General features: G+C 45.7%; 1 protein-coding gene across 1 annotated transcript in view; it reads left to right on the forward strand.

Moving 5' to 3' along the window:
- Positions 1–13,219, forward strand: part of LOC118094805 (hydroperoxide isomerase ALOXE3) — a 23,679-nt gene continuing 10,460 nt past the window's right edge. Inside the window, exons 1-8 of the mRNA XM_035135489.3 lie at positions 1–319; positions 1,770–1,974; positions 6,769–6,853; positions 7,841–7,963; positions 8,389–8,492; positions 10,396–10,568; positions 12,059–12,202; positions 12,787–12,990. Coding sequence (XP_034991380.1) covers positions 170–319; positions 1,770–1,974; positions 6,769–6,853; positions 7,841–7,963; positions 8,389–8,492; positions 10,396–10,568; positions 12,059–12,202; positions 12,787–12,990 — 1,188 coding nt within the window. The 5' untranslated portion in view covers positions 1–169. The remainder of the gene's footprint in view (positions 320–1,769; positions 1,975–6,768; positions 6,854–7,840; positions 7,964–8,388; positions 8,493–10,395; positions 10,569–12,058; positions 12,203–12,786; positions 12,991–13,219) is intronic.

The following is a 13,219-nucleotide window of genomic DNA, read 5'->3' on the forward strand; positions in this document are numbered from 1 at the left end:
TTCTCTGCCAGGCATCAACCCTGCAAGGCGGGGACAGTGGGAGAACTGGCTGATCTTCTCCTTGAAACAGCCACATTCTAGGCGGGAAGCAGGCGGCAGGAGGGAGGAAATAAAAAACCTCGCTGGCTTTCGTCAAGGTTTCTGGAAAAGTCCCGCAGCTGAAGTCCCCATGGCTACTACCTACAAAATCCGGGTTGCCACAGGCAACTACCTGTGTGCGGGGACCATGGATTCCATCTCCATCACCTTGGTGGGATCTCGAGGGGAGAGCCCCAAATCCCAGCTAGATAAATGCGGCAAAGACTTTTCGCCCGGAGAGGTGAGTGCTTTGGGGTTTTCGGAAGCTCCTTTATACCGGGCCTGCCTAGCTCAGCATTGTCTGCGCTGATTTCAGCAGGATTTCAGCTCAGCCCTAATTTTTAATTCCATTTCAATTTTAATTCGTGTACAGCCTTTCTTTGAACACAAGGTGGTTCACAGCAACAAAATATACAGCGAAGAACACAAACCTTATGATAATTACCTGATACGATACAAAAAGTCGTAATAAAACCTAACTTTCAAACGGAATGACTTATATCAAATAAGGTAATATTTAGTAACCTATTAGAATATGATAGTGCACAATAAAATTAGCTCTCAAAACACCAGCAAATAATAATGAAACAGAAACTCACTCTTAGCAATTACAATAAACTATAATCAATACATAGACAGCATCTTAAAAAGCAGAGACATCACCTTGCCTACAAAGGTCCGTATAGTTAAAGCTATGGTTTTCCCAGTAGTGATGTATGGAAGTGAGAGCTGGACCATAAAGAAGGCTGATCGCCAAATAATTGATGCTTTTGAATTATGGTGCTGGAGGAGACTCTTGAGAGTCCCATGGACTGCAAGAAGATCAAACCTATCCATTCTTAAGGAAATCAGCCCTGAGTGCTCACTGGAAGGACAGATCGTGAAGCTGAGGCTCCAATACTTTGGCCACCTTATGAGGAGAGAAGAATCCTTGGGAAAGACCCTGATGTTGGGAAAGATGGAGGGCACTAGGAGAAGGGGACAACAGAGGACGAGATGGTTGGACAGTGTTCTCGAAGCTACGAACATGAGTTTGACCAAACTGCGGGAGGCAGTGGAAGACAGGAGTGCCTGGCATGCTATGGTCCATGGGGTCACGAAGAGTCGGACACGACTAAACGACTAAACAACAACAACAACAATAACCTATTAGAATATACAGTAATAGTGCACAATAAAATTAGCTCTCAAAACACCAGCAAATAATAATGAAACAGAAACTCACTCTTAGCAATTACAATAAACTATAATCAATATAAATGAGTGCAAGGCAAAATGCATAAAATACCATACTACGTGCAAAAGCATGTAAAAGGGTCAAATTGAGAAACAAAGGCAACTTACAAAATGATTATTTTTTTAAAAAATCTATGAACTCCTATCCTCCCTTCCCAGCTTCTGCTTCTGCTGTTCTGATAGCCTAGCGATAAACCTTCGTGAAGATGCAAGCGATAGATAGAGTGAGCGGGCGGAGGGATAAACTCAAAACTGATCCATTGTGTACAGGACACTTTTGGGTTGGGTTAACTCTCAGGCTTACTGCTGGAATCCTGTGTCCTTTTGCCGGAGGGGAAGGTGGCTGCGAAAACACCCTCTTATTTCACAAATTCACAGCCTCTCCCGTTTCACAAATTCACAGCCTCTCCCGTTTTGCCCCGATGCCTTTTAAACTCTCCCCTTCTGCCTCTCAGGTGGGTGAATATGTGGTCCAAAGCGAGCAGGACTTGGGCCCCATCCTGTTGGTCCGGCTCCACAAGGAGAAGTACAGCATCTTCCCCCAGACAAACTGGAACTGCAGCTATGTCGAAGTGGCCGCCCCCCAGGGGGAGACATACCGCTTCCCCTGCTACCAGTGGCTTCTGGGGTACCAGACCCTCGAGCTCAGAGAAGGGGCAGGTGAGTACTAGCTGGCCCTGCACGCGTTGCTGTGCGTTAGTCTGTGAAATGGAGGGTAATAGCCCCCCTTCAGATCCCCCTGAGCCTCAGAGTCCCCCTGAGTCAAGGCGAGATACTGTGGAGAGGGCAGGTTTCATCCCTGTGCCCCCCCCTGTTCTGACTCATTACGTATCCCTGCCCTCTATTCATTGGACCTTGTTGCTGGAAAAGCCCCCCCCCCACCTCTACTTGGCCTAGTCTGGAAAGCGGCCTAGTCTGCAAAGCCGAGGTGAGATATTGTGGAGAGGGCAGGTTTCATCCCTGTGTCTCCCCCCCCCCGTTCTGACCCATTACGTATCCCTGCCCTCTATTCGCACCCCCCCCACCTCCACTTGGCCTAGTCTGGAAAGTGGCCTAGTCTGTCTGATAATGGCCGCCTTGGTGGTTTCATTCAGTTGCTTGGTTGATGATGTCATTTGGTTTGTGGGTGTGGCTTAGATTTCACAGGAAAGGAGGGGGTGGAGGAGGGTACTACGCCACTTGAGGGCGCTGTTTGACTTGGTGGAAAACCAGGTCTACACCTGCCCAGGTGTGTGATTTGAGGGATTTTTGCCCGCAACAACGCTCGGGGAGTGGCCTGGATCGTTGTGTCAAAATTTCAGGACGATCGGTCAAGCGGTTACGGAGAAAAGTGTAGAACGCAGTTTCACGATTTTTACACTGCAATATATATCATTGTAATCATTATTATTATTGACTTGCTCTTTAGCCAAAAAGGCTCCAGCTGCAGCTTATGAGGTCTGTAGCAAGGCAGTATCTGCCCTGAGGCTGACAATCTGAAAGTCATGACACAAAAGGAAAAAGCGATGGGGAGGGAAGAGGAAGGGAAGGAGGCTCAGGCTTGAGTTCTTGAAGTGGCAGTCCTTATTAGAATGAGCTGGGCTGGAAATAGTTCGGGAAAAGTGGCTGGATGGCTGCTGTTTTTGATGATGCTTGAGAGTGGGCCCAAGGGGAGGTGGTCTCCCAGGAGAGGCAACGGCCTCGGCCCAGTATACTTGAAGTGGCGTCTCCACTCCCATCATTCAGCCTGGATACTGAGGTCCAGCTCCGGTGGCCTTTTAGCAGTTCCCTCACTGCAATAAGTGAAGTTACAGGCACAGGGCCTTCTCGGTGGTGGCGCCTGCCCTATGGAATGCTCTCCTATCAGATGTCAAGGAAATAAACAACTTTCTGACTTTTAGAAGACATCTGAAGGCAGCTCTGTTTAGGGAAATTTTTAATGTTGGATGTTTTATTGTGTTTTTAATATTCTATTGGGAGCCGCCTAGAGTGGCTGGGTGGGGTATAGATAATATATTATTATTATTATTATTATTATAACAACGGATTTGCCCTATGCTCTGCACCAAGGGTAGCCAACGAGGTGCCCTCCAGAAGTTGCTGGATGACAACTCCCAGCGTCCCTGAGCATTGGCCATGCTGGCTGGACCAGATGTTGTGGGGCTCTTCCCATCAGACCCAGCCAGCATGACCAATGGTCAGAGCTGATGCTCTGCAATGTTTGAAGGGCCAGAGGTTTCACTCCCTGCCTTAAGTCTAGGTGTACCAACCTGTGAGGAAAGGTTGCAGCGCTTGGGGCCTTTGAGTTTAGAGAAAAGTTGAGTTAGAGGTGAAAGGACAGAAGCTTATACAATTTTACACGTTGTAGTAGAAGGGGACAGAGAAAAGTTTTGTCCCTCACTTTTATTTATTTTTAAATAAAAATTATCAAAAACATATGCACAAACACCCTGGGATAGCTCGCTTGGTAGAGCATGAGACTCTTAATTTCAGGGTTGTGGGTTCGAGTCCCATGTTGAGCAAAAAGATTCTTGCATTGCAGGGGGTTGGACTAGATGACCCCTGGGGGTACCTTCCAATGCTACGAGTCTATGAAACTAACACATAACTATACAAGCAATAACAGAACCGCACACAGAGTATGTTCAGTATTTAAAAAAAAACAAATTATAGAGATGCAGTTACATACAGCCAATGAGCCTATATAGTCCGACCACAACCAACAGTGAGTAATGGGAGGGGTGCTTATATGACTCTCTGTTTATAGAATTAAAAAATGGAAACGGGTCTGAGCCAAAACGGTCCAATTTGGTTTTGTCGCAGTCTACAGTATATACATTCAGATAAAGCAGTCTCCTAGACGTTAGAAAACCGCTCCTCCAGCATGGGATAAAATCACAGACCCCAAGAGCCATCTAGTCCAAACCCCTGCAATGCACGAATCTCAACTAAAGCATTTTAACCTCTGCTTAAAAATCTCCAAAGGAAGGAAAGTCCACAACCTCTCGAGCAGTGCTATTTCCCCAGAAAAATAGGTTCCCAGAACTCACCCTCCTGAACCTTGTTCTCTTATAATGGTGATATCTCCCACCCGAGAGGTGCCCGAACTTCGTCCTGGCAAGTTCTGGCTGGGGAAAAAGCTCTGCTCCCGAGGGAGTCCGCTGCCCTGTCGAACAGCTCTTGCTGTCAGAAAGTTCTCCCTGACGTCAAGTCAGAATCTCCCTTCTTGTAACTTGAAGCCATGGGTTCAAGTCCTACCCTCTGGAGCAGAAGGAAACTAGCTTGCTCCATCTTCCACGTGACGGCCCTTGAGATATTTGAATGCTGAGCTAGATGGGCCATTGGTCTGATCCAGCAGCAGGCACTTCTTATGCTATTATTATTATTATTATTATTATTATTATTATTATTATTATTATTATTCTCCTCCTTGTGGGCACATGTTCTGTGCATGCCAGAGGAGATTTTCCTACCATGATAGAGAAAGGTCTCTGGTTCCACAAAGACAGGGCTGTGGTGTTTGTATTAAGGGGATGCCCTGAATTAGAGGACCTTACGCATTATATCAGGGACCCAGGTGGCGCTTTGGGTTAAACCACTGAGCCTAGGGCTTGCTGATCAGAAGGTCAGCGGTTCGAATCCCTGTGACGGGGTGAGTTCCCGTTGCTCGGTCCCAGCTCCTGCCAACCTAGCAGTTTGAAAGCACGTCAAAATGCAAGTAGATAAATAGGAACCGCTATAGCGGGAAGGTAAACGGCGTTTCCGTGTGCTGCTCTGGTTCGCCAGAAGCGGCTCTGTCATGCTGGCCACATGACCTGGAAGCTATACGCCGGCTCCCTCGGCCAATAATGCGAGATGAGCGCGCAACCCCAGAGTCGGCCACGACTGGACCTAATGGTCAGGGGTCCCCTTTACCCTTTACCCTTACGCATTATATCTTGTGCTGCCCCTTATATAATGAAGCAAGAGAACAGTTTCTGAAACCTATAATGACAAGGTCCCCTGGTCAGAATCCTTCTGACATGATTCTCCATCTCCTTGCAGGATGTGACCTGGCGCGTAGCACTTTTTGCAACTGCCGCCAGGAAAATTAGAAAAAATTATATAGCCGAGACAGCTATCAACTGTAAAGGAGATGAATATTTATTTGACCCCATCTACATCAAGCTGTATCTTTATTACTAAACTTCGTACATAATTGTCTATTGTATTATTCAACATTACTTTTAATATATTAGTGGCCCCACGGGGAGTTTAGCTTATGAATTTCATTGCCTAATGTCTCAATTTGTATATTAAGGAGTTTCTATAGCTTTGTGCAGATAAGGTCAGGTTTTGACAATACAAATGTTTTTAAGCTTTTTGTATCAAACTAGTTCAGTGGCATCTAATTGGTTCCGGAGGTCTGTACTTAACCTGAAGCGCACTTAACCTGAAACGAACTTTCCCATTGAAAGTACAGTGGAACCTCGGTTTATGAACACCACGGTTTACGAACTTTCGGTTTACGAACGCCGCGGACCCATCTGGAACGGATTAATTCACTTTCCATTACTTTCAATGGGAAAGTTCGCTTCAGTTTATGAACGCCTCAGTTTATGAACAGACTTCCAGAACCAATTACACCCATGCTTCGGGTTAAGTACGCTTCAGGTTGAGTACTCCGCGGACCTGTCTGGAACGGATTAATCCACTTTCCATTACTTTCAATGGGAAAGTAAACAGACTAGAAAGAGAAGTTGCTGAATTGGAACTCATTACCAAGCTTAAAACCATGGAGCCACCTGGGATGAATAAAGACATCGGATTCTTATCTCATTATGCATGATCAAGCTTTCTTTAGTGCCTCAGCCCTTGCTTCCCCCCCCCCCCCCAGGACTAATTGCAGTCATCAGCAGTCGTTAACAGCCATCTACAGGTTTACCACTCCCATCAGCCCATCACCCATTCCCACCCACCCCCACCACCCTCTGTATATATATAAGGGTCTGACACTTCTGTTTCAAGTGTATCTGAAGAAGTGTGCATGCACACGAAAGCGCATACCAAAATAAAAACTTAGTTGGTCTTTAAGGTGCTACTGAAGGAATTTTTTTTCTATTTTGTTTCAATGGGAAAGTTCGCTTCAGTTTATGAACGCTTCAGTTTATGAGCAGACTTCCGGAACCAATTGTGTTCATAAACCGAGGTACCACTGTAATGGAAAGTGGATTAATCCGTTCCAGACAGGTCCGCAGAGTACTTAAACTGAAAATACTCAAACCGAAGTGTACTTAAACCGAGGTATGACTGTATATATTTTACTGAATGACATTGTATACATTGGAGCAGCCTTTGGCTATAAGCAATAAACTTGACGGACAGGGCTGTGGCCTCAAAGCTGGCCCTGGGTTCAGAGGGATGGAGCCAGGTTGCCAAAGAAAGCCTCACCGCAAAAAACTCTCTTTCCATCCCACCCACCTCTCTTCCCTCCAGCCAAAACCGTTTGCATGGACAAGGAGAACCAGTTGCTCTTACAACATCGGAGAGATGAGCTGAGAGCGAAGCAAGAGGCCTACAGGTGAGCAGATTCTGTGGCTAGCTCACCTGACTGGGCCGGGAGTTGGTTGCAGGGACGAGCCAATCTGTCAACGTTGGGTTCCCTCAGGGCAGAGCCACACTGTACAATTTAAAGCACATTTCACGCATGACCCCAAAGATCGTGCACAGAATTTAGGTCTTCCTAAGATCAAACCTATCCATTCTTAAGGAAATCAGCCCTGAGTGCTCCCTGGAAGGACAGATCCTGAAGCTGAGGCTCCAATACTTTAGCCACCTCATGAGAAGAGAAGACTCCCTGGAAAAGACCCTGATGTTGGGAAAGATTGAGGGCACAAGGAGAAGGGGATGACAGAGGACGAGATGGTTGGACAGTGTTCTCGAAGCCACCAACATGAGTCTGACCAAACTGCGGGAGGCAGTGGAAGACAGGAGTGCCTGGCGTGCTCTGGTCCATGGGGTCATGAAGAGTCGGACACGACCAAACGACTAAACAACAACAACAAAATCCTCATGGTTGGCATAATATGCTTGGAAGTGTGAAATCTCAGGAGGCGAATAAGATTTCAGGGCGCTCTCTGCACCATACATTTAAAGCACTTACTGCAAAGGAAGCTGGGAGCTGTCCTTCGGCAAGGGTGCTGGGAATTGTAGCTCAGCGAGGGGGGAACTACAGTTCCCAGGGTTCTTTGGGAGACGTTGCATCCAGTGAATGTATGGCGTGGCTCTCCCCAGAGCTTCTCACTTTCCCCGTCTTTACTTCAGTTCCCCACATTTCCAAATCACTTTGAGGGGCTTATTCAAAGGTCCCTGTGAAAATTTAGCAGCATTTTACTGCAAAATTCCCTACACTCGTTTTTTAAAGCAGTTTTGAGTAACGCACACATTTCTGCAAGCAATTTTCATCAGGTATAATGCACAGTTGTATTTTTGCTGATACGTTACTTTTTATGCAGTTTCCCCCCGTTTATGGATTTTTGCAAACATTTATGTTTGTTTGTTGGTGCAGATATAAAGAATATCAGCCAGGCTGGCCCCAATGCCTAGATGTTGACTGCGTTGATAATTTGCATCCAAACGATCAGTATTCCTGCAGCCGATACAGCGCCTTCCAGGTGCAAATGGTGGCTTCGTAAGTATCTGTTGGGACACGAGCAGCAGAGGCGAGAGCTGGAGGAGGGATGAGAGGAATCCCCCAGGATCTGAACTTGTGCAAAACATATGGTCCAACCCATTTGCTCAAAGCGAATTTCACTGGATTTTAAATGTACTGGCAAGGGAACAACTGTGGATTGGCAAGGATGTACGTACCTGTGTGTGGAATAAGCAGTGGCAGTATAAAATCCCCAGCCTTTTTGCCATTAAGGCTTGTAGAGCAGACAGGAACTCAACAGGTGAAGTTCCTCCCTATCATGCTTATCTATGCTGTGGGAAATATCTATGCTGTAGCTGTTTTATTTCTGCCAGTCATTTGGGGGGGGCAGAAGCAAGGGGAGCTTTGGAGACCCAGTTCCCCCCCACTCTTCAATATGTTTTATTTTCCTTTCTGAATGCCAGGGAAGTTGAGTTGAAACTGAAGGGTTTGCTGGATTGTAAGAATTCCTGGCGGAAGCTGGATGATGTACGAAGGGCTTTTTGGTTTTATCGATCCCCTGTTTCAGGTCAGTATCTTCATCCACACCACATTCGTCCTATAAACCATTATTATTATTATTATTATTATTATTATTATTATCATTATTATTAGGGAAGCTTTTAATGTTTAATTAATTATTGTATTTTAATACTTCTGTTGGAAGCCGCCCAGAGCGGCTGGGGAAACCCAGCCAGATGGGCGGGGTGTAAATAAATAATAATAATAATAATAATAATAATAATAATAATTACTATTACTATACCACACTTCATCCAAAGATCACAGGGTGGTTTACAATATAAACAAAAAAAAAACATACTGTAACAACAACAAAAACCAATAAACTCACCCCACACAGTTTAAAAGGCCATAGAGAGTTTAATTAGCCAAAGGCCTGGGAGAAGAGGGATATTTTTTAAAAATAATAATAATAATTTTTTTCTAATTAAACACAAACAAAACAAAATACACACACAAACAAAAATTTCATAATCTCAATTTCGTCTCTAATCATTGTGTTTGACTTCCTCGGTTCCTCCTTACTGCGATTCATAACATATTAATCTGTTAGCAATTTCTACTTCATGTTCCTCTTTAGCTTTAATTCCATATATTTATACCTTAATCCATCCATAACCTTAATAAATATTACAATTTTCCTTCTACACAAATCTGTTTTCGTAAGCTACAGCTCCCTGTTTCTATCAAAAACCCTTTCTTGTTACTCTATTTCTATATTATTCTTTTTCAAATAGTCTTTAAAACACTTCCAATCTTCTTCCACCATTTTTTCTCGCTGGTCTCGAAGTCTCCCGGTCAGGTCAGCTAATTCCATCTGCCATTCTTCCACCGTCGGTATTTCTTTCGTCTTCCAATATTTCGCTATCAAGATTCTTGCTGCTGTTGTGGCATATAAGAAAAATGTAGTGTCTTTTTTCGGTATTTCACTCCCAACTAGTCCCAATAGAAAGGCCTCTGGTTTCTTTATAAAAGTGTTCTTCAACACTTTTTTCAATTCATTATAAACTTTTTCCCAGAAGTCCTTTATCCTGGGACAGGAGAAGAGGGATATTTTTGCCTGGTGCTGAACGTGATGTAGTGAAGGCGCCAGGCGAGCCTCTCTGGGGAGAGAGCATTCCACGAATGGGGAGCCACTGCAGAAAAGGCCCGTTCTTGTGTTGCCACCCTCCGGACCTCATACGAAGGAGGCATAAGAAGAAGGGCCTCAGGTGATCACAGGGTCCAGGTCGGTTCATCTGGCGAGAGGCAGTGCTTGAGGTCTTGCAGTCCTGAGACATTTAAGGTTTTATAGGTCAAAACCAGCACTTTCAATTGAGAACGGGGAACTAATTGGCAGCCAGTGCAATTGGGCCAGGATTGACGTTATCTGCTCAAACCATCTTGCAACCTGCCGAATTCTGCACCAGCCGAAGTTTCCAAACCATCTTCAGAGGCAGCCCCTCATATAACGGGTTGTAATAATCTAACCCCAAAGAATTCTGGGAGCTGTAGTTTGTTAAAGATGCCGAGAGTTGTCAACAGACCCCTATTCCCCCCTCAGAGGGGTAAAATTCCCAAAGTTCCCCGTGAAAAGGGATTGATAGTAAAACCACTCTGTTAATGGCATGGCCATGACCCTAAAATCTCGTTCAGCTCCCGAGATTTCACAATTCCAGCATGTTTTCCTAGCCATAAAGACAGCAAGTTCCTCTGGCTGAGATTCCCAGGAGCCTAAATTCTGCACCTGCAAAATCCTGCCACACATGCAGACCTATTAGACCCACTTTATGGATGGGAAGAACTGAGGACTAAAAGGACTTTTGCGGTTTGTACCGTCTGCCCCCCACCTCTGAATAAAGGCCTGGGCCACCCACCAAAAGAAATCTGCCCTCTTTGATACCTTACCAAGGACATCTCTGTGTCCCCAGAATATGTCAGCAAGCACTGGGACGAAGATGCTTTCTTTGGGTACCAGTATCTCAACGGAGTGAATCCTGTCGTCATCCGGCGCTGCACCGAGATCCCAGCCAATTTCCCCGTCACGCATGAGATGGTTGCCAAATCGTTGGAGAATCACACCACCCTGGAGGAGGAGCTGAAGGTAAGAAGATAGGGCGGGCCCCCACACCTCCCAAACGCAGCCTCACAAAGGGTCTTCATCCTCAGATCAGGGATGCCCTTCGCTCTATCCTCTCGCTTTGTTCCTTTTTTGTGAACGGTTGAGGCCACGCTGCTTTTACTGCTCGTTCTCTCTCGCAATTTTAATGCTCTTTCGTAAGATTCCATAATTGTCATTTAAAGCTTTGGGTGTCTCCAATAATTTCACGTAGTTTTACTACAGACTTGCAATGTATGAGTCAATGGAAAGGAGACACCATTTATATTATTAGACCAGCAGCTGGATAGAAGCCACTTTTCTTTTCTTTTTCAAAATAATGTTTATTAATTTTCCATTTAAACATATATAATCACATCATTATTCCCACTTTACCTCTTTGGCTCTTTAGAGCAGGCTTCCTCAACATTGGCCCTCCAGATGTTTTGAGACTACATAGAATTCCCATCATCCATCATACTACAATTCCCATCATCCCTGACCATTGGTCCTGCTGGCTAGGGATCATGGGAGTTGTCGGCCAAAAACATCTAGAGGGGCGAGGCTGAGGAAGCCTGCTCTAGAGCCTATTGACTTCCTTCCCTCCCACCTCTAAGTGCCTCGACTTACAAATTTAATCCATTCCGAAGGCACCTTCGTAGGTCAAAAAATCCGTAAGTCGAAAAGTGCCATTGGAAACGCGATTTCCCATAGGAATGCATTGGAAACAGAAAAATTCGTAAGTCGAAGCAACCCCATCTAAAAATTCGTAAGTCGAAAAAACCCTATCTAAAACCGCCACGGTTTTCGTTCGGATGTCTAGAAATTCATAAGTGTGTGGCCAATTGCCCCACTCGTAAGTTGAAAAATTCGGTTATCGAGTCGTTCGTAAGACAAGGTACCTCTGTAAACCTTTCTATTACAGCATTTTATATATTTTCCAATTCTAATAAGACTCATCACAAAAGACCACCAAGTTTAAATAAATATAGAAAGGTAAAAAAATTCTCATTACAAATCTTCAGATAAACCTACTACCGGTAGTGTTGTTAATTGCTTACAATGATCTTTCAAATATTGTATAAATTTACTCCAGTCTTTTTGGAATACTTGATCATGCTGGTTTCGGATTTTTCTTGTCAAATTCGCCAGTTCTGCAAAGTCCATCATTTTCATCTGCCACTCTTCTATCGTTGGTACTTCTTGTTGTTTCCATTTTGGGGCTAAAAGGGTTCTTGTCTCTGCTATTGTTGCAAACACAAACAGTCTTTTATCTTTTCTTGGTATCTCTCCACCTACAATACCCATTCAAAAGGCTTCTGGTTTTTTGTTTTTTTTAACAAAAGTGTTTTTGAACATTTTCTTTAGCTCATTATATATCGTTTCCCAGAAAGCCTTTAGTAGATAGATGCCACTTTTCGTTTTGGAGGCGTATTGTTTTTCTGCCTCACCCCTCCATCCTATTAATGGCAGGCTCCTCTTGCTTTGACTTACAGAAGGGCACCATCTTCCTCATCGACTGCCAGATTCTGGAAGGCGTCCCAGCCGCCAAGCTGAACGGTACCCTCCAGCATATCTCTGCTCCTCTCTGCCTCCTGCACTCGACTCCCCTGGGGGAGATGATCCCCATTGCCATCCAGGTAACACCTGTCTCCATAGCTGCCAAGTCTCCCGTATTCCCCGGGAAACCCCCGTTTTTCTAGCTGTTCTCAGCTGAAAAAACGGATTTTTTTGTTTTCCCCCGGTTTATTCTGGCGCAGCGGCCATTTTGGAACTGGGCAGAGCATGCTCAGAAGCGACTTTTGATGCAGCTCTGCCCAGTTCCAAAATGGCTGCAGTGCGACTTCTGGCGCGACGGCCATTTTGGAACTGGGCAAAGCAGCATCAAAAGTCACTTCTGAGCATGCTCCGCCCAGTTCCAAAATGGCGGCAGCACTACTTCCGGTCTGCTACTTCCTGTCCACAGTGGGGACATTGGTTTCCGGGTGGGAGTTGATCACGGTGAGGGTTTGCCAAGCATGCCTTCCTCTTAGCACGTTTCTCCCTTGCGTCCTGAGTTCGAGTGCCTTCAAAGCCCATGGCACCTTTGGTAAAGGCTGTTCTCCAACTGGAGCACTCACAGGCAAGTGATTCCCAGTTGTCGGTGTTTATAATACTTTTTTAAAGATTTGCCTTGAGAGAGTCTTTAAACCTCTTTTGTTGACCACTAGCATTACACTTCCAGCTCACCCAGCAACCCGGACCGGAGAGCCCCATCTTCTTGCCCACCGATTCAGAGTGGGACTGGGCACTGGCAAAGCTCTGGGTGCGCAACAGCACTTTCCACATCCACGAAGTTCTCACCCACCTGCTGTACACACACCTGGTGGTGGAAGTCTTCCTGCTGGCCACCCTGCGGCAACTGCCCATGTGCCACCCGGTGCACAAGGTGGGTGTGGGTCACAGGGAGGGCCGGCCCTGCTATTGGGCAGCGTGAGGTGGCTGCCTCAGGCGGCACATTCTGGGAGGCGGTGGTCCCCCTTAGCTCTTCCTCCTGAGCCTCCCTGGCCCTCTCCTTGGAGAAGAGAGTTGTGTATCACACCCCTAGCCCTCCACATTTGTGGCTGCCCTGCTGACAACCTTCGGGGCATTGCAGTGCCCCCTTGCAGGTACTGAAG

This window comes from Zootoca vivipara, chromosome 12, assembly GCF_965207765.1.
Source record: "Zootoca vivipara chromosome 12, rZooViv2.hap1.1, whole genome shotgun sequence".
Lineage (NCBI taxonomy): Eukaryota > Metazoa > Chordata > Lepidosauria > Squamata > Lacertidae > Zootoca > Zootoca vivipara.